Here is a 21742-nt window from a genome sequence, read left to right on the forward strand (position 1 = left end):
AATACTGTTGCAGAACTTATTTTACTATCCGTACAAGTTGTATATCAGCCAGAAAGTGAAACCAAATGATCACATAATGAGCCATCAACTGTGTGAAAAAATGTTCGTAAAGATGAAAAATATCATAGAATAACACTGTTTTGGGGATTACAATGGCCCAATTTATTGTAATTATCTGGAAGAACAACGTACAATCAATCGTAAGCATTATTGTGATATGCTAGAAAATGAAGTTAAACTCGTAATATGGAGGGAACAAACTGATTGGTTCTTTCTCGAAAAGCATGATTTCTGTCCCATAACGCTCACTGTCATACCGGTCAAAAGACTCGAAAAGCTATTCAGAAGTCTGGTCTGGAGGTATTTACTTTACAATCCTAATGTAGTAGAATAATATATTTTTGTTTGGTTTTCTCAAAAAAGTTTTTTACGTAGCACCAAGTTTGGCAATAATGAGCTAGTCAAAAGTGTGATTATAAGAATAGCTTAGACATTAAGGTGAACAATTTTTTTTACTAGTGGAATAAGAAACTCACGGAAAGATGAGATAAATGCTTAAATGTAACTAACTTGAAGTTATGTAGAAAAGTATTGTTAATTTCTTTATGTAATAGTTTCCACTTAGCATCAATCTTTAATAGTATGTTCGAGCGCTTCCGGATCAGTAATCCATCCTCAGGAACATGATTGTGTTGTAATTAGAATTAATTACTTAACATATCATTAATTATACTAACTTGAATTTTAAAAACAGAATTATAAATATAACAAGTGATCGTCAAAAGGTAAAATAATGTCAACTTTATCCGTCATATCAGTATGAAGGTCTCACTAGTTATAAACAAGACCTTCATCTCAATTGTAGATAACAATTGAGACCTTCATGCTAACATGACAGATTACGTTAACATTATTTTACCTTTTGACGATCAATTGTTATATTTATAATTTTTGTTTTTAAAATTCAGGTTAGTATAACTAATGATATGTGACGTAATAATCATAATTATAACACATCAATGTTCCTGAGGATGGATTAATGATCTGAAAGCGCTCGAACATACTATTAAAGGTTGTTGGTAAGTGGAAACTATTATATAAATAAATTATATATCAATACCAACAGGCTATGATTAATAAAATTAATTGTTACTTTCATTGAAATTAATAAAATGATAATTTTTCTGCAGCCATTTATATCTTTAATTATACCAACGTAAAATCCTGCGTAATTATCACATTATAAATTACTAGAATAATTTGCTTGAATTATTGATCATAATTTTTTTCTTATTAGCTTTAATTCTTTATAACATTTAAGTATTCATCATATTTTTTGTTGGTTAGTTTGTATTCTGTTTTTAAACAATTTTTTTTTGTAGGAAAGGAGAAAAATACCCATTAAAAAAAATAATAATTTATCTAAACGTTAAACCAAAACATTCCAAAAATTGAAAAAAATAAAATAAAAATATTTCCAAAATAAGGTTTTTGAAATGCATGAATGAATGCAAAAAAAACACAACCACACACTATTTCATATATAGACGCACAACAGAAGGTCACAAAAAAAGAACATAAATAATTACAATAATGGTTTGCCTATGTACGTATATAAAATGTACATAAAAACAAAGCCTAATATTAACACTACTATTCAGGTGTGTAACCGCGTGTAACTGTACATACATTCTATAAACAATCACGTAGAAAACGGTATTATATTGACGTTAAACAGCACCTGTGCCATCTTACAGCTTATTTGTTATTCATGACATTGAATATAAAGTAAAACCTTTACCATATATAAATATATATGTCATAGATTTTAATTTAGAGCTACAATATTGTACTATATATAATTACTTTATAATTATAATTTCTGTTACAGGGTTTTATTCAATTCCTAATTTGGTTACCCATAATATACTTGTAATAGCTATGTAAATGCAATATTTATTATAATAATATGTTATATAATTCTTATTTGAAATTTTAAATATTGACATCAATCTTTCACATTGATTGGAGGTTGTTTACGGAAGTAAAGTTATAGATATAAACCAGTGCTTAACTTTCCTTGAGATTTTTGGATTGTTGAGATTACAAAACACTAAAATTCTAAACGACCAATTAAAAAAAAAAAATTTTGTACCTTTGGATACGTATAATCTGTAAGTATAAATTTCTTCACCCACTCGAAATCCTTTTAAATGGATTTTAGTAATTAAAAGAAGTTTTTTTTACTGACTTTTTTGTAAGTACTCGTAGTGTGTAAGTACTTTTGTGTGTGTGTGTACTCGTACCTTTGATTTCCTACATTAACTAATGTAAGAATTCAATTTTTATTTTAAGTACATTTTCATGAAATTCAGTAAATTTCAATATACTGTTATAAAATATTTTTCCAGACTAAAAGAAATATTTATTAAATATAAGGGTTCATTATGAATTTGTGTAATTTTTAATTACTGATATGGTGATACGATCCAAATCGATTGCTTCTTAATGTTTAGAGACTATAACTGACTCTACTTCATTTTATAATGGTTATTTTTTTATTTGGCTTTTTTCTGGGTGAAAAATGCTTCGGCATTATCGTCACCTGAATTTTATAATGATGAGTCGATTCTGTTCTCATAATATTCAATATTATGATCAAGTTTTATGTAAATCAGATCAAACTATGAAAAAACATCCCCTATTACCATCTTTCTCTATTTCATCACATTCTGTTTTCAAATAAAGTTTTGTTTTTATTAAATATTTTTAGTAACTGTAATTATTGTGATAGTTTCAGGAAAGACTTCTTACATTTCTGGCCTCAGAAAATATCCATTATAATTTTTTTTTTGTGCAAATTTACCTTAATGTTTGGTTTTGAAGTAGCTGAATGATACATATTCAATATCCAGTGTTTATTTTCAGAAGTTTTATGACAAATCCGTGTCGATTACCACCGACAGTACGATTAAGAAATTTATTCCCTCTTGGTTATATCAGTCAGGAAATGTCAAGGCTAATCCACCCTTTGTTTTCCTCATTCATTGATCAGGGAAAGTCATCATACAAAACTTATTGTACCGATAATGTTCAATAAAAATTATGTATATGAGAAATTTTGAAATCTAATGAATGAGATGACCTTCAAATTTCATCAGTAATGATTTGTCTAACCTTACAAATTTCAGTGTTGATTTCTTGCTTCAGTTCTTTAATACAAGAAAAGATCATTCAAAACAATCTCTTTTCAGTCCGATAAATTTCAGTAATTTTGTAAGTACTCGTAGTTTGATCAGTATCTCACAGTAGTTTTTTTTTCTTTCTTCTCCCACGGGCCGTATCCTGCAGTTGTACACAGTTGCAGTATTACACAGTCCAAGGGGGAAGTGTCCATTACTCTAACGGGCCTCCACGTCTCGGCCTGCCGGTCGGATCTCACTTTGCGCCCGCCTCAAACCCCCAGGGTAGGATCCACCAGGCTCGACTATGCCGTCCCGGGGTCCCTACTTCGGGAGCCGGGACTCGGTCTTTATGCCAGTGCCTCTAAAGGGAACACCCCGAGTGGAGCATCCCCGCCGGGACTCGGTCTTTTTCGTTCGGGAGTGCGAGAGCCCTGTGCCTTATCGCTACCGCCCATTTGTGCAAGAACTTGCGAACGGCAGCTCCGCAGTAGTTAAAAACTAAATAAATATTGTTTTAAACGTAGGTACACTACGTCGATCATATCACTGGAAGGATTTGTGGTTAAACAAAATGTACTCCCACTTGTCGAGACGGAAAGGAAATGTGGAAAAATCATCAAATGAAATTCGATTCTACACTTACATTTTAACCTAAATATATTTTCTATGTTCTACAACCTTAATTATCTATTTTATACATTCTAATATTTTTCTTTCTCTATTGCTTTTTACCACATTGATTTTCAAACCCACCGCCTACATACTGATTTGATTACATACTATTGATTTTTAGGCCCACCGCCTACATTGAGAATCAAAACTTTTCCAGCGCCCCTAAAATTTTTAAACTTATCACCTGTTAAAAATAGTAATTGCTATTGCTCTTTTTAACAGTATTAAAAACAGTAGTCTTAAAAACAGTATTTACAATTATTGTTTTTAAACGTGGAATTTCCTATTTCTGAGTTTAAAATTACATTTTAAATGAGAGCAATTCTCTCTTGATTTTTTTTAAATTTGATAATTTTTTATCAAATTACTTCAAATTACTGTCAAAAAGTAGAATATTCAAGGTTTATTTTTTTTTATTCATTTCACTCTAAGTTTTTTGGTTGCAAAGTTAAAGTAGTTAGAATACAATCAATTTTTATCGTGAACTTTAGGTGTCCCTTTATTTTTTTTTGTACTAGCGTGTAGGTTGTAATTTTAGTTTGAAGTATCAGGAAACCATTATTTTTGCGTTGTTTTTTTTTTTTTAATCAGCCATTGCCTTCCCTGAACGCCCCCAATTTCCTGTTGACCTTCTATCACCCCCTAGAAGGCCTCCAGCGTTCCAAAGGGACGTTATCGCCCTTTTTAAGAACGAATGCTCTAACATTAAATGACTAAAATTAACAAAGCCTGGATATCTTTATATATGGCCCACTAACGCTGTCGTTTCTTTTTGTAAAATTCTGCAACAAATCTTTCCTCTTTTATTTGTCTTAAGACATCTTCATTTTGAATTTCAAGTCATCCGATCTAATTTTTAATATTTTCCTACAAGTATCAATTTAAAGACCTTTATTTTTCCGCTATGGTCTACATTTCACTTTCATGAAGGCTACACAACGTTTTTCAAAAAATCTTCCTAATTCTTAGTTTTATATTTATGCCTGAAATCTTTCATTCTTTACGCCAACTTCATTTTAATTATTGTATTTCTTCATTCATAATTTGTAACTTTAATAACGAAAAATATTCTCCTACTTTTGGGGATTGTATTTCCAAAGTTTAGTAATTAATTCCCCATTTTTTTTCATTGTGTTAGATTTCATTAGTTTGTTTTCAGACTGAAATTTCCTTGCTATTAAATCCATGCAACTATTATTTCTTCTAATTCGTGTTTAGTGCTTGGCAAAAGAATAACATCAATAGTGAATATGTATATCCTAATTTACTATCCTTGTACCTCTCAAATTTTTCCTTGAATTCCTATACTGCTCCTATTTAAGTAAATCATAAATAATTTACAATAAAAAATTTTTTTTTCACGTTCAAAAAATCTTTTTGAAATTTTTTATCATATAGACGTTGGCTGTTAGTTTTGGTCTATAACTCTGAACACTGTTGACGGATTTCTTTGAAACTTGGTAGACAGCCTTCGAGGTTAAAGAAACTCAAGTTTTGCAAAAATTAGAGAATATATTTTTTAAAATTATTTTTGGCTTTCTTGCTTTAGAAAAGGCGTTAGTTGAGTCTTTCCACCGATATATTTTACATCAATAGGCGGTCAAACCATTAAAAACTTTTTGTCCTTTTCACTCCAATCATGAGTATCATTAAAAAAACATGTTTTAATTTTTATATGATTGTTTAAAATTGCTTTTTAAAATTTTTAAAATCGTAATTTTTGATAGTCCTTACATTTTAGAATTACTTGAAAAAAAAATTAGCCAAAATATTTCACCTTCTTCCTACAAAATTAAAATTTTTTTATATAGAATTATTTTTAATCCTTTGTATTTTTTAAAAACATTTTGATATCATTATAAAAAATAAAAAAACCCTTATTGGAACTATTTGACTACATATACTTATGCATTAATCAAAGAAAAAATAAATTAAATTTTTTCTAATTTTTACTTGCTTCTACAAAGTAACGGAAATATTGTGACTGAGACAAATGTCGGTTTTCAGATTTCAACGGAAATATCCATTTTGACTATCCCTGAATCCATTTTGACTTGTTTCGGCGTGACGTCTGTACGTACGTATGTATCTCGCATAACTCAAAAACGATTAGCCGTAGGATTTTGAAATCTTGGATTAGGACTGCTGTAACATCTAACTGTGCACCTCCTGTTTGATTGCAATCGATTGAATCAAAAGTGTCCAAAAAAGCCCAAAATTCCAAAATTTGGATTTTTTACTTTCTCTTAACTGCAATAATAAGCCCTTATCGAGAGCTTTTCAACGATATATCGTAAGTGGTACTTATTTCCATTGGTTCCGAGTTATAACCAGAGAAAATATTAATTAATGAAATATTTGGATCTTACAAGAGGAAGGTACATCGGTTCAAATGCAACTTCATCTCCTTTAATTTTACCTCTTTTTCTTTTTAATTTAATTATATTGATTTATTAATAATTTATTAATCTCTGATTGTAAAAAATTTTTACAATAAATTATAATTCAATAATAACAATAAAAATATGAAAAAATATCAGAAGTTATGAAATAAAATTTTACGTACTTTTCATTTAAAAAAATGTGTTTATGTAATTTAATTGGCGTACAAGGAAGTCACGTGGTGCAATCAGATTTTTTATTTTTTAAAACTTACCTACAAGATAATACTGGTTCTGTAAAAGAGAGTATAATAAAAAAAAAAAAAAGTGAACAGGAGATTTACAAATAAATGGATGTTAAATTAATAAAAATTTCAACAGAAACTTTATAAGGTTTTATCTCGTTCATCGAATTAGGTTTGCTGAAAGAGTTTTGTGTTCTGGTAAAACACAAACTGCAAATAGATTTTTACTGCAGGTGACTAATTAGGGTTAGCGATTAATAGAGTCTGTAACAGGGATTTAAATAAGTGATTTTTTTAATAATAATTTTGTTAATATTTCCTAAAATTATCAAAAATACTACGAAAATTTCTATTAAAAAAAAAATAAAACAAATTTTTTCAAATATAGTTTACAAAAAACTATTAAAAAATAAATATTAAAGCTTTATTAATAAAATCCTATTTAATTTAGTTCTCAGAAGCGACAATATTTTATTAATTCACGCTTTTTAAGATATTTTTTTCTTATAATTTAATTAACTTTATATGCATAGCAGTTTGTAGTTATAACCAATGAATTTAAGTGCTTTATAAGATTCATTTAATAAATTATAAAACAAATAACTATAATACTGAATTAATATAGTAATCTTTTCCGAAAATAAAATAATGATTCCTAAGAATAACAATCACATCATGCCAGACTTTCTATGAGAAATTAATAGTTAATATTATTTATTAATTATATTTTTCAAGATCTAAATATACATTTCCAATACTCAAAGTTACAGACGATATTCAACCCTACAAGTGATATCGTCACTATATTTAACACTGGTTATATGGGAAATATAATTATTCTCAAACAAATTTATTTTATATTAGTGGCTTTTGTAACTCAGATGTTCTACAGTCGTCTTAGCCGTAAAAAAAGATTAGTGTAAAGAAATAAATTGAATATTTCCTTTTTATTAAATAAATATTAAAAGCAAGAAAACACTTTGCTACTTCTCAGTGGAAAATAAAGCATGATAAGAGAGATTTATTTTGCATACAATCAGGTTCACTTTTAGACTTTTTAAAAAGTTTAAATTTATAAAAATACATTTTTCACATATTAAAATGAAATGTTGCAATATATGTTTACAGTGGGTTGGAGAAAAAATTGAATAATAAAAGGATTTGTACTGGTTAACAAACATTGCTATTATAATTTTTGGATAAAATAATGTTTAGAACTCTCAATCTTTTTTATGCTAAAAATGAATTCTTGTCTTGATGGTAGTCAGTTTTTGTGACTGATAAAATTTCCAGTTTTATAATGGTGTATAGTATATAGTTTTAACAACATTAAGGGGCGGAATCTGTGTTAGCTATCGAAATTTCTTGTGTTACAATTGATTGAAAGTTTTATTCTCGTATTATGATTGGTTTAACTTTACTACTTTATCATTAACTGTTTCTTTTACAGTTCTGATTGGCAGTAAGTGACTTCTTTATTGGTCAATGATTTTCGTATATTGGATTGGTTATTAAAATAGGTTATTCTGATTTGTTATTCATCGAATTAATCTTTGAGGGCGGTGAAACTGAAGTGTAATATCTGCGATAAGCAAGGTTGAATGTGTATTTTCATTGTTTTTTTATCAGCATTTCTATGGGAGGACTATGGCGGTTGTTTCATTTAGTATTGTTTATACGAACGTTGAGAGTGTTTTGAAGGGGCTAGTGAAGAAAAAGTTTCAGGAATTTTAGAATTATTTAAAACCAATTAATATTGGAACCTTAATCGATTACTGATTATTACATCAGCTTCAGGCATTAAACATTTTATGGAAATCTATAAACTAGGTTTAATTTAATCCAAATTAAAATCCAAAAAATTACTAAATTAAAAATTAAAATAAATAAAACTCCATATTATTACAAAATTAATCTATTCATAAATAATCCAAGAGATTTAAAAAAAAAATTGGAATACATTAATAACCTTCCTAAAACTAGTTTTTTTGGAGAAATTTCATATATATATATATATATATATATATATATATATCATTAATAATAAACGTATAAAAGAACAAATCAGATATGATAATGATATTTTATTCAAGAAAATTCTACAATAATCATTAATTATTATGTTGGCTAAGTGAATCAATTTATACTGCCTAACTGTTGTAAACATCTTACTGACAAGACGTTTTTCTTTTCACATTGACTTATTATAACTATTGAGTCAACTGTTAAGAACATAATAATTTTAAATTTCATTTTCATTTTATTTCATAATTATAAAAATTTATATGCACAACTGTAAAATTCATAAAAAAGTCTGTATTCCGTGTTGATGTAGGAATAATCCGAATGCGTTTGAATAATTAATACATGCAATTTTTCGTGGATATTTTAAGTGGATATTTTATTTTCATATAGATTTTTAAACGATTTACGCATGCATTTTTACAATTACCCATTAAAATATGCATGTGTTTGAAAATTAAATTGATATGAGTATCGTGAAACGTTACTTGGTTTGATATTTTAAAAGGATTGAAAATTTATTGTGAGATTTCATTAATTTGTAAAATTTTTCTCGAATACATTTCAGATTATGACTTTCAAAAAATAATGTCCAATTCGTTATGTCATTTATTTTAGTAATAAAAACCATTACATTTGCAACGTGAATTGTGAATTGAATATATTTATTCTTGTCTTTAAATGCAACACGAGATCTTGCCTTAATTTTCTGCAACGTGATTACAGGTAATAAATCCCCACAAAGAAAACCGTTCTGATACGTTTTGCTATCAAATATTTCAGATATCTTGTATAATTAAGATTCAGGAGATCATCAAAAGAGATGGAATGTGATATTGTAACTTTTAATTATCGGAATAAAAAGGGAGGAATTTCAAATGAAAATAAGAAAATATTAAATTTGAAAGTTATAGAAATTAAGAGAGAATTCATGAAACGGTATTAAAAAAAAATTAACTGTCAATTTTTAATTGGGTTAATGGTATTTACACAGTATATTATTATCAATCTGTGCGCATATATGACACTAATTCTCTTGCTTTTGTGAGAAAATTAAATTAAATTCAGCTCAATTAAATTAGTTTAATGTTTTAACCATTAACAGTATTACATAACAACTCTTTTTTCGCTCGTATAATTATTAAAATTAACCTTCTTCTCCTCGATAAAGTAGTTCAGACATAATTGTGTAACATGTTATATTAACAATTTTATCTTCTCAAGGGAGAAAACAACCGGTTTGAATCCCTCTTCGATTGTACAAACGATAATTTGCGTAATACGTTAAATACAATAAATTTTAATAATTTATATTTTTATTGCAGTATTATTTTCTAATATGACATTTGCATCGGATGTTACTTCAGTATGTTTTTAGAATTGTATAAAAAAATAAAAGACAGTTTTCAATTTGACACGTATTTTCCTTATGCACAAATCACCCTGTTTTGTTTTATTCCGGGTAATACTTCATTAGTTTACTATAAAAAGAATTACTGCTAAATAGCAGTCATCTAAAATTTTGGGTATCGTATTTTTGGAAATGTCAACCTTTCAAAAATCCCTTTCAAAAAAATTCAAAAATGTTACAGGATTTTTGGAAGATATTTGTAGGGTACCAGGCCCGTGTTGTGAGTGATTGCGTCTTGGTGTTTCATCCGGAGGTCCCGAAATCGAATCCCGATCAGGCATTTCATTTTTACAAGCTAAAAAATTGCAATTCATCTCATCCTCTGAAGCAATATTTACCAATAGTCCCGGAGGAAAAACGAAAAAGAAAAAAGTTCATATAGAGTGTTGTCCTGTATTTTGATTAGTATCTCCGGACTGGCTCAACAACAATTCTTCGGAAACTACTCAAAAATATCCATGTATGGTGTATTTAATTTCGGACCAAATTAAGAGAAAGACGTAGTTTTCGCTATTTTAAATTTTGATTTTTTGTTCAGTGGTCGTGTAAATGTGAGCTTTAGTAAGGTTAAAGTACTTATTAAATTGTTAAAAATCGATATCTTTAATTTGATTGGATTTAGCTATGTGGGGTTATTCAAAATTATTTTTAAATAATTTTTACTTGTATCTCAAAAATCACAAATCACAAATATTTGGCTATATATATATATATATATATATATTATATTTTAGTAAAATTCAGTTTTTTATTAGCTTATTGAATATGATTTTGGGGTCAAGATACAGTGGAGCACGTAGTGTTTTTTTTTGCACGAGTTGGAGAGACTTAAGGCCCGCGGCGCAGTAGTGTGGATAATGTCATAAGTGTGATGTTGAGTGACGAAGATGCTTGGACGAAAGTAACAAGGCAGCAGTGGAGAGAGTTGCAGGGAGGCTGGAAGTCTGCAGTTGACCTAAGACGGAGCGACCGATGCCGGATGGCTGTGAGCGGCCAGCCTTAGGGGTTGGGAGGCGGGGCTCGTTGGAGTTGTTGTTCGCCGATGATCCCCTGGAGACGTGGCTCTGACTATTCTAATTTGGTGACAAGAGCGCCCGGGTACATACTACGTACATACCATGTGAATTAGGTTTGGCCCCTGCGTGACTATTACATTAGTGTATGTAATACAAACTGGGGATATGCTGGAAAAATTTTGAAAAAATTGAATATAAAGAAACTATTTACCCTACCTCCTAGAGATACTGACCCCAAAATTTTACCTACCAATTTTCCTACATACATGATTCTCTGAACAAAATTTAATCAAAATAGGATGATCCAATCGAGACTTATTAAGCTTCAAACACGCCAACACACGTACATGAAAAAAGGGGGAACACTATAGTTTTGGTGGCTGGGTTATGAAACATCCAGAAATGAAAAAAAAGTCATACCCCAATTTTTTACTGATTACCATACTCTCCTTCTTGCAACATCTCCTTTATTACATATAGAGCATATGTAATAGAACTGTATTACATGTAGCTCTAATTAATATGTATATATGTATATGTATATATATATATATGATTTGGTGAAACATTAGATTATTTAATATTAATTGATAATTACAATTTAGAATCGTAATTTGGGATTTTCTAGTTTAATTTCTGTTTAATTTTATCTTCATTGAAGTAGATTGAAAAATAAACCATCACAAGAACAACATATACGATACACTCGTACACTGAAGTACACATTCCCGATCTATGATAAACTCCAAAAAATTCTTTTAGTTCATTACTCCTCTGATATTATCGGACGTTATTCTCCCAAACTGGGAGTTGATCATCATTTCGTTTATTCGTTTTATTTTCAATAATTTATCTTGCCAATCATTTAATCGCTTGTTGGTTTGATATAATTCTTCCGATCTTAATTTGTGTACATGATTTCTAGTTTTCAAATTTTCTGCCTCTTTATAACCCTCTCTTAATCTTTTCATTATTACTTTGGTTTTAACATTTTCTTCCTCTTTATATTTATTATCTTCTTTTAATTTTTTTATTCTTCCTTGTTCTTAACACTTTCTTCCTCTTCAAATTCATCTTCTAGTGGTTTATTTTGCTATATTTCTTCATGTTTTCTTTCTTTTTCTTGTATGATTGTTTCTTTTTCATTTTTGATTATTCACCAAATAATCCAATTATATGAACAGAATATTTTACACCGTGAGGTCGAAATTAACATTTATAACCAGTACATAGGAATTCATTAAACGGAATAGTTTAATTATTATTAACTTTTATTTATACGACACACCAGAAATCTGAAATTTTTGTTCATCAGCAATTCACGAATATACGAACAATACTGATCTAATAATCGAGTAATTTAGATTTTGGACTTTTTCTTAACTGCAACAATAAGCCCTCATTGAGAGTTTTTCAACGATATATCACAAATGGTACTTATTTTCATTGGTTCCAGAGTTATAGTCAAATAAAGTTTTAATTAATGAAATATTTGGATCTTAGGGGAAAGCACATCAGTTCGAATCAGACTTCATCAGTAACGGATTTACCATAAAGCAAAACAAGCAGCTGCTTGAGGCCTTACTTTGACAGGGGCCTCGAAGTAAAACATTTTGAAAAATAAAAGTAAAATTAACAAAAAATAAAGAATATTTTTATAATACTTTACGTATTACTTTTATAACTTATGTATAATTGTAATTGCTATCTTCAATTATGTAAAAGCTTCATTTATATTTATAGCATAGATTATAATGACAGTATATTTTAAAATTGGTTTGTCATGCAAACCATTTTTTCCCGCGCGTAATTTCCATGTGTAACAAAAAGATGGCACCTTGGTCAAACGTTTTGTTCGTCTTTGTCTAAACCGGCAGAGATTCTTGAAGCATCTTGTTTCATTGCTTGAGTGAAAGATACAAGGTATATATTCGAATCATACTATTTAAAAATTCAAACGAAAAATAAAATTCATTAAAAAATGTATCAGGTTGTGTTTGATTATTTCTGTTATCATAACCTATATGTTTATCAAATGAAATTTTGTAGGATAATAGGAAATTGGAACTTCCAAGGTGGTCTCATAGGGGAAGGGGGGCCTCTCAAAAAATCGATTTGCTTGGGGCCTCGTCCAAGGTAAATCCGGCTTCATCTGGACTTCATCTCCTTTTTTTTTAACTTTTTTTTTTAATTTAAATATATTGATTTATTAATAATTATTAACTTCTTGATAGTAAAAAAAAATTGTAACATAAGTTATAATAATTCAATAATAACAAAAAAATATGATAAAATATCAGACGTTTTTGATGAAATAAAATTTTATATACTTTTCATTTTAAAAAATGTGTAAATATAATTTAATAGGCGTACAAGGAATTATGTGTTGTCCACACCAGATTTGTTTCAAGAATTTAATAGATTTCATCCATTTACAGATTACCTATTACACCAATTTTTTTAACTCTAAATTAAAATATTCCTGAGGAATTATATAAAATTTTGATCAACATTGTATATACAAATATATGGTTTTATATTAACCACCACATCCATAAAATAAAATTTTATAATCCATTGTTTTTGGTTCTCTTTTTATTTAGAGTTTCACATAACAAAAATACAAAAATCCTGGGTAAATATTTTATCAATAGAAACACTTTCATTCTGTTGTTAAAAATTACAATCGCCCAAAAAACTGAAAGAGGAAAATTTCGATGAATTTATACATGAAAATATTTTGTTTGATTTTTTTAAAATTATTTAAAACTATAAATTATAATAATAATTATTATTATTATGAGATCATTTTTATCAATCTGCACTTATAGATCATCAACTGAAATTACAAGATTTCATGTTTTCTTAATAAATGAGATCTGCTCGAAAAGTATTGTGTTATGATATAAGGTCAATAGGAACTTTAAAAACTGATATAATTTGTTCCTGTCTTCTGCTTCCGGTGATGCTATCGATAAAGACCTGAACGTATTTATTTGTTTCTATATAACTAAAACATATTTAGGTGTAGTTCAATAAATAAAAATTAACACAATGCACATTCCTATGTAACCTATTAATTACAACGTTTCTTTTTTCATATTTATATCACGCGTTTCGATCAGTTTGACATTTATAATGTAGACGTAAAATTTGCAAAATGTAAGCCGCTTAAAAAGGTCTTGTTAGGAATATGATAATCAATTTTCATATTTTAAAAGGTCACATAAAACTTTTTCCAAATAGCATTTATTTCATTAAACAGTGAACACGAATTTCTTTTTTAACAATACTAAACATCTGTCATTTATAATTTACATATTTTATTTTAAAAAACAGTAACTTTGTGATCTGTGTTTAAAAAAAAAAAAATATTTGTTCTATTTTATCAGTATTTAGTTTTTCTTAAAAAAATATTTTTGATTAAATAAATAAATTACATGTGTGTGTGTTTTGATAATAAATTGCATTTTTTAAATATCTACGTTTGAAAAATATTTCAATATTTTAAGTCAATTTTTTTCTCGATTTACTCTTAAATTTTATGAATTGATGCTTTTCTTTATTTAAAAAATTAGTTTAAATCATAATACTCGCTTCTTTTTATACAAAAGACAAAAAATAAAATCTGTACATTTAACATTATAGTGAAATAATTTTTTATATGATAATCCGTTAGTCTGGTATCCACCGGTTTCTATTCGTTGATATTCAAATCATTCAAGAGATTTTTTTCTTTTTATATCTACTCATCTATGTATAGGTGTTAGTATGTTTGTGTGTGCTGACGTATAATTCTTTAGCCAATATTAATATCGTTTTATAAAAATTCCTATCGTTAAAATTTAATGATGTTTAAACAAACATACGAGTATATAAATTCCCAAATAACCTCTCGTAAATCAAAAATTCATCATAAATTATTAGGAGAAAAAAGTAGAAATCAATATAATAATTTGGTAACAGAAAATAAAGTAGATTTAATTTAGTTAATTTTTTTTCAGATCCCATCTTATAAATATGATCGTGATGCGTGCTGAAAAATAAAATTGAATATAACAGTGAATCATAAAACCATAAATTATTGAAAATGATCAGTTAATTGTTACGATATACTTTACTTTGGTTCTTCAAGGAGGGTCACCAGTATGTGAATTTTATTTTGTTTATATGAGTCAATAATTATATTACATACAAGGAAAAAAGCGGGCCTACAGCCCGCCTCCAAATTGTTATATGGTTTACGTTTCTTTACACATGATTTTGTTAAATGTTTTTCCCAATTTTAGCTAAATAACGTTCATGAATTTAGGATATTAACAAAAACAAAAAACATTTAAAACGAAAATCTTCACAATTCTGAACGTTTTCAGCTGTTTCTTGACTTGTGATTAAAAAATCACAAGTCAAGAAACAGCTCTAAACATCACTCACTCACTCTAAACATAACGTTTTCGTTTTTTTCCCCAAAATATAAAATATTAATATAAAAAATATAATTCATAATAAATATATAATATAAAAATAATAAATATAATATAAATAATATAATACCTAAAATATAATTTTAAATAAATCGTTCGTATCAAGAAGTATAAATCGTTCGAAGGAATTAATAGTTCGTGCGCTGCGCGCAGCCGACCGGCGCATCACCATTTGTCCGCTCTGCGCCAATAGCGGCTAAAGTAAAAATCTGATGTGGACACCACATGACTTCCTTGTACGCCTATTAAATTAAATATACACATTTTTTTTTAATGAAAAGTACATAATATTTTATTTAATTAATAAGTCCTGATATTTTTTCATTTTCTTTTATTGTTATGATTGAATTATTATTCATCGTAATTTTTTTTACAATCACCGGTTAAAAAAAGGAGATGAAGTGGGATTTCAACCGAAGTGCCTTCCCTTTGTAAGATCCAAATATTTCATTAACTAAAATTTTATTTGGCTATAACTCTGGAACCAATGAAAATAAGTTCAACTTAATGATATACCATTGAAAGGCTCTCAACGAGGGCTTATTATTATTGTATTGAAAAAAAGTGCAAAATCCAATTTTTTTTTATTTTGGGCTTTTTTGGGCACTTTTGGTCCAGTTGATTGTAATCAAAAGGGGAGGTGCACAACTAGATTTTACAACAGTCGTAAATCCAAAATTTCAATATCATACGGTTAATCGTTTTTTAGTTATCCGAGAAAAATACGTACGTACAGACGTCACACTGAAACTAGTCAAATGGCTTCAGGGATGGTCAAATTGAATATTTCCGTTGTAATCTGAAAACCGAAATTTTTCTCGATCACAATACTTCCTTTAGTTTGTACCAACGCACCGTGCATTTTTATGGGAAAAAATAATTTATCTACCCGCAAATACGTATTTATTTTTATTTATTTAAATGATATGAATTAAAAAAAAAATTATTTACGTCTATGAGAAAATAATGCATTATTACAATTTATTTTAACATTTTTCAATGTTTATTATGAAAAAGGTTTTACAAAATATTGTCCTTTAATGATATTTCAAATCAATTTATAATATGACATGTATCATCTGTAATCATTATAGTTTTTACATGTAGTTCATTTTTGTATAAATCAATGGAGATATAACCCGCGCTCGCGCACACGAGAGAGAATGAAGGAAAAATAATATTTACTGGCTGATTTTTACCCTCCAGTAAGATTGAATAAGATATTGAATTTTTCTTATCAAATATTGAAGTACAACACGATAGAGTAAACAAAGAAAAATGGTTATGTATATATTACATTGATAGGAAGGAAAAATACCCCTTATTTTAAAAAAATAAAATATTTTACTTGCCCACAATTCTTAGATAGATTCCCAGTTTGAAAAATTAATAAAAATAAAAATTATTTTTACAAATTTTTATTTTCGGTTTTGAACTTCTTAGAAATTCTTTTTAATATAAAAAAAGTATTATTTTTATGAGAAATTTCCATTTTTAAAATTGTATATTGTTTTAGGGAAGAATATGATTACTAAAAACTGGCAATATAATTATGTGAAAAGTTGATAAATAACCATTTTAGATTGAATATTTCCAGTGGTTCTAACCCCGTTCGTTTGCAACGTAATATGATATATGCACTATCTAGCCTTGCTGTGCATTAAAATTAAATTGAGCTGCTCTTCAGAAATAACACAAGGCAATGCCAAAGAGGATAAACATATGTTATTTGAATTTTCCGGACTTTAAATTACTAACACACATTTATCATGTAAATTCGCTAAATCTTCGCATCATATTTATATAACATATATATATATATTTATATAACATATATATATATATATATATATATATATATATATATATATATATGTATATAGTATAATACACTATTAAATCCATCATGAAAACAAAGTAAATTGTAAATAAAAATGTCGACCAAATTTCTTCATTAAAATTATATATTTGGGCAATACTTAAGAGTTATCTGGAAATGTACGACCGTTAAATTAATCTTCTTAAAGGTTTGCACATATGCAGAATTCAAGGTCAATCGGTATTTTATATTGTTTGCTGTAATTTATTTTTTCCCGAGTAACAATATAAAAAATAAATATATTGTAATAAAGCTGTTATAATGGATTCCTACCAATTAACAAAAAAGTAATAGAAAATATAATAATCGGAGGAATCCAGAACGGGGCAAACAGAAATCCTTTTAGTGAAGGTAACAGGTTCGTTTAACAATCGTCTTTTGTAATACTGATTACTGATACACCTAAACAGATGTCTTTCCGTGAGAAGAGTTACCGGACCAAGGTTTATAATTTCATGGGAAAATGTGAGGATGGTCGATCAATCTCCGGCTTCGAGATACTCATGCTTCAAGCTTCGAGTTAAATTGTTTGGTCCGGCAGGTAAGCAGGATTGGAGTATAAATACTCCGAGGAAGATCAGTTGAAATGAGTACTGTGAAATCTGTCTAAGCGAGATATTATGATGATAGTCAGTTCATAAATGGCAAAATATGCGGGATTAGTCTATGGGTCCATCTACCTTTGTCAGTGGCATCCCACCTCGTCTGCCAATCATTCAACATGATCTCAAAAGATTGTATTTTGTCACCACAAATTCTTTTACGATGTTCAGCAAGTTGTTTTAACGTATCATTCGGGCAACCAGCATAGCGGGTTCGGTTGAAACTGAACTGTATGCAGCTGCTACCCTTAAAGCCATTCGACATTGCATACATTCCAGAAGTCGGCAATTACGTTTTATGTTGATAACCCTGTGACACACCGGTACTTCCTATGAGAGAATAGAATTAACAACATGTGCGTATAGACGCCACTTAGATGTACGCGGGCCAGTGCCATTCGCCATCAGTTTACTTAGATCTCTGACTGCCCGTTCTGCACATAGACATACATATTTTGTGTGCCTCGTAAAGTACCTCCGGGTGTCCATCCAGATCCCGACATATTTAACCGCATTCCTAACTTCCACCCAGAGCCCGTTCACCTATAGATCATTATCCAGAATTCTGCACCCACCTGTCATGGGCAACAAGGACGTTTTCTCTGGACGCAGACAAAGACCTTTGTCTCTCATCTAGTCTTGAATTTTCGTCACCGTCTCTCCTGCAATCCTATTTACTTCATTCTCAGTTCTCACTGTAGGCAGTATAGAAATATCATCAACATATGCTAAGTCTGTAGCTCCTGCCGGGAAGTCCGTGCTGAGCAACCCATAATGTACCATATTCCACAACATTGGACCCAACACGGACCCTTGCGGAACACCACACGTGACTTTGAATCTTATTGTCCTATCCTCTATTATATAGGTTAAAAAACGTTTGGATAGATAATTCTGGATCAGTCTTTGCAAACAGCCTCATATTCTTTTACCTCTGACAGCCGTGAAAATCGAGTCCCATTGAAGGGAGCCAAAAGCGTTACTTACATTTCATGTAACCAACACAGGTATTATTTACCTGGTCCTCCGTGTTCCAGCAGCACCCTGGTCCGACCTATCAATAACAAAATTTTCCGCGTCAACTGTAGATCTCCTTCCATTAAAACCGTATTGGTTTTCGTATCAAAAGTATTAGGCTTCCGGATCAAAACTGTTCTGGTTTCTTTCCATGACCTTGGAATTTCTCCATTTATTAATATGTTGTTCATTAATTTAAGAATGATCACCTGTATCATCTCTATGATAATCTTGATCACTTCAACAGGGAGACCATTTGGTCCTGGACTCTTTTTTGGCAAATAGTTCTTCTATCTGGAAAGGCTCTCTTTATCTCTTTGACGGCTATAAAATCCCTCTGTGGTTCAGGAGCCGCCGGAAACAGGGCAGGCACACAATTCGTACCCTCTCTTCTGTAAGTATCGGCAATCTTTTACTAAGTCGTTTTAACAATTAAAATAATAATAATATATATAGTTTAGTTTTGTAGGATCAGTGTTTGTGACTACCTTGTACCTCTTCCCCAGGGAAGAGGTACAAGGTAGTCACAAACAGTTTCCATGCTTTTTCTTTGTCTCTTTAATCTTGTAGCAATATAAATTTCTGGCTGCAATGTAATCTCGATGTACAACTATCCTTTCTTCTTCAATACCTCGTCTCGCAACTCACTGATATCGGCGTCGAGCCGACCACGACGTTGTCTGATTGCAGCCAGTTCTGAAATCCGCTAATACGCATATCTATTAGTAAGGCATGGAACAACCACTTTAGCTGCCACATTCACCTTTAATTATAGTATAAAATTCTTCCGGAGAGACCTTTCCCCAAGGGATTCGACCTATTGCTTCAGCGAACCTTTTGCATCCAGAAATCGTTGTAATCATTCTTTGCGGAAGCCTTCTATTTTCCACTCTATTTAATTCGTAGGTTACCATATAATGGCCTGACATGCTCTCTTCCTGCATAAATCTCCAACCCCGATAATCTCCTAAATAGTTATCGGACACAAAAGTTAAATCTATTACCGAAGTTGATAGAGCCCTCTGGAAGTTGACTGCTTCTTCGTTCAAACACGCCACGCCTCAAGAGTTAATCTGCCAGTAAATTACCACGTATATTACGCACATTACCCCCGAATTCCGGTGACTTTGCGTTGAAATCACCGGCCATAAGAATATTTCTGCCTCTGTGCTGACGAACCACTTTTTCTAAAGCATCCAGAAATCCAACAAAATCTTCAGTTGTAGTATTTGGGGAGTGGTAACAAGAAATCAATACCACATCCACCAAATCCGCCCAAACAAAACCAGAGCCGTTACCATTTCCAGCCACCGGAACCCGGGCCACCGGAAAACCAATAGCGGCATCCATACATCTGTCAATGACCCATGTGGGTCCAGTCACAGCCCCTCGATTTGGTTCGGAAAGCAGGATAATCTCTACATTATTTCTGAACGTTAATTCCCATGTCAAATCAACGGACTGTCTAAACCGGTTAGTATTTAATTGCGATATCTTCATTATTTTTTATTACACTCCACAGTTTTGTGGCCCTCCGAATCACATATAGCACATACTCTGGGGAATTCACACTGCGCATGCCTATGCCCTTCTCTGCCGCAACGAAAACATAGTTTAGTTCTAGAAATGGTTGACTTGAGACTGTACAAGACTACACTACACTTACAGTCATACATATCATCCTCTGAACTAAATCTCTTGAGGGTGATTCCAGGAGGCTTTCTTTTTCCTGTTTAGCCTCCGGTAACTACCGTTTAGATAATTCTTCAGAGGATGAATGAGGATGATATGTATGAGTGTAAATGAAGTGTTAGTCTTGTACATTCTCAGTTCGACCATTCCTGAGATGTGTGGTTAATTGAAACCCAACCACCAAAGAACACCGGTATCCACGATCTAGTATTCAAATCCGTGTAAAAATATCTGGCTTTACTAGGACTTGAACGCTGTAACTCTCGACTTCCAAATCAGCTGATTTGGGAAGACGCGTTAACCACTAGACCAACCCGGTGGGTTGATTCCAGGAGGCTAAACAGAAAAAAAGTATAAATTAATAAATTTTGTTCAGAGATACACAACTATACTAATCCTCATTGAAGTTTTTACATAATGTCTAAATTTTGTTAAATATATTTTTTTTAAATTTAAATGCAATTTAAACTTGCATTGTGTTTGATGCAACAGTTTTCAAATAGAGTGATTTTATACACTTTTTTCGTTCATTGGCAAGAGAGGAGTTTCTTTTAATAGTTAATTAGAACTGATTGATGTAGTTTGGGCATTTAGGGATACATCGTGTATACATCTGTGTTAAGTTTGGTTTTATAAATATGTTGTTTGCTATTGGTTGAACAAAACTAATTTAAAGGCCTTTTGGATCAAAGGTTTTATTCATTTAAATCTATGCCATTTAATGGTGTTGGCCGGGTTAGTCTAGTAGTGAACACGTCCAAGCAAATCATCTGATTTCGAAGTCGAGGGTTCTAAGGTAAAATCTTAGTAAAAGCAGTCACTTTTATACGGATTTGAATACTACATCGTGGATGACATATTCTTTGGTGGTTGGGTTTCAATTAACTACACATCTCAGAAATGATCGACTGAGAGAGACTGTACAAGACTACACTTCATTTATATTCGTACATATCGTCCTCATTCATCATCTGACGGTGATTCTGGAGGCTAACCAGAAAAAGAAAAGTTAAGTACACACACACACACACTATATATATATATATATATATATATATATATATATATATATATATATATAAAATACAAATTATAAAGAATTAATAGAAAATCCTTATCCAAATTTACTGAATTAA

At 30.0% G+C, this 21742-nt stretch overlaps 1 protein-coding gene across 1 annotated transcript; it reads right to left on the bottom strand.

The window, feature by feature from the left end:
• Positions 1–19982: 19982 nt before the first annotated feature.
• On the bottom strand, positions 19983–20414 carry LOC142330656 (uncharacterized). Its single transcript, XM_075376100.1, has one exon. The coding sequence runs from the start codon at positions 20412–20414 to the stop codon at positions 19983–19985; it is 432 nt and encodes a 143-aa protein (XP_075232215.1).
• Between the last annotated feature and the right edge of the window lie 1328 nt (positions 20415–21742).

Source organism: Lycorma delicatula, chromosome 9 (assembly GCF_047948215.1).
Source record: "Lycorma delicatula isolate Av1 chromosome 9, ASM4794821v1, whole genome shotgun sequence".
NCBI classification, from domain to species: domain Eukaryota; kingdom Metazoa; phylum Arthropoda; class Insecta; order Hemiptera; family Fulgoridae; genus Lycorma; species Lycorma delicatula.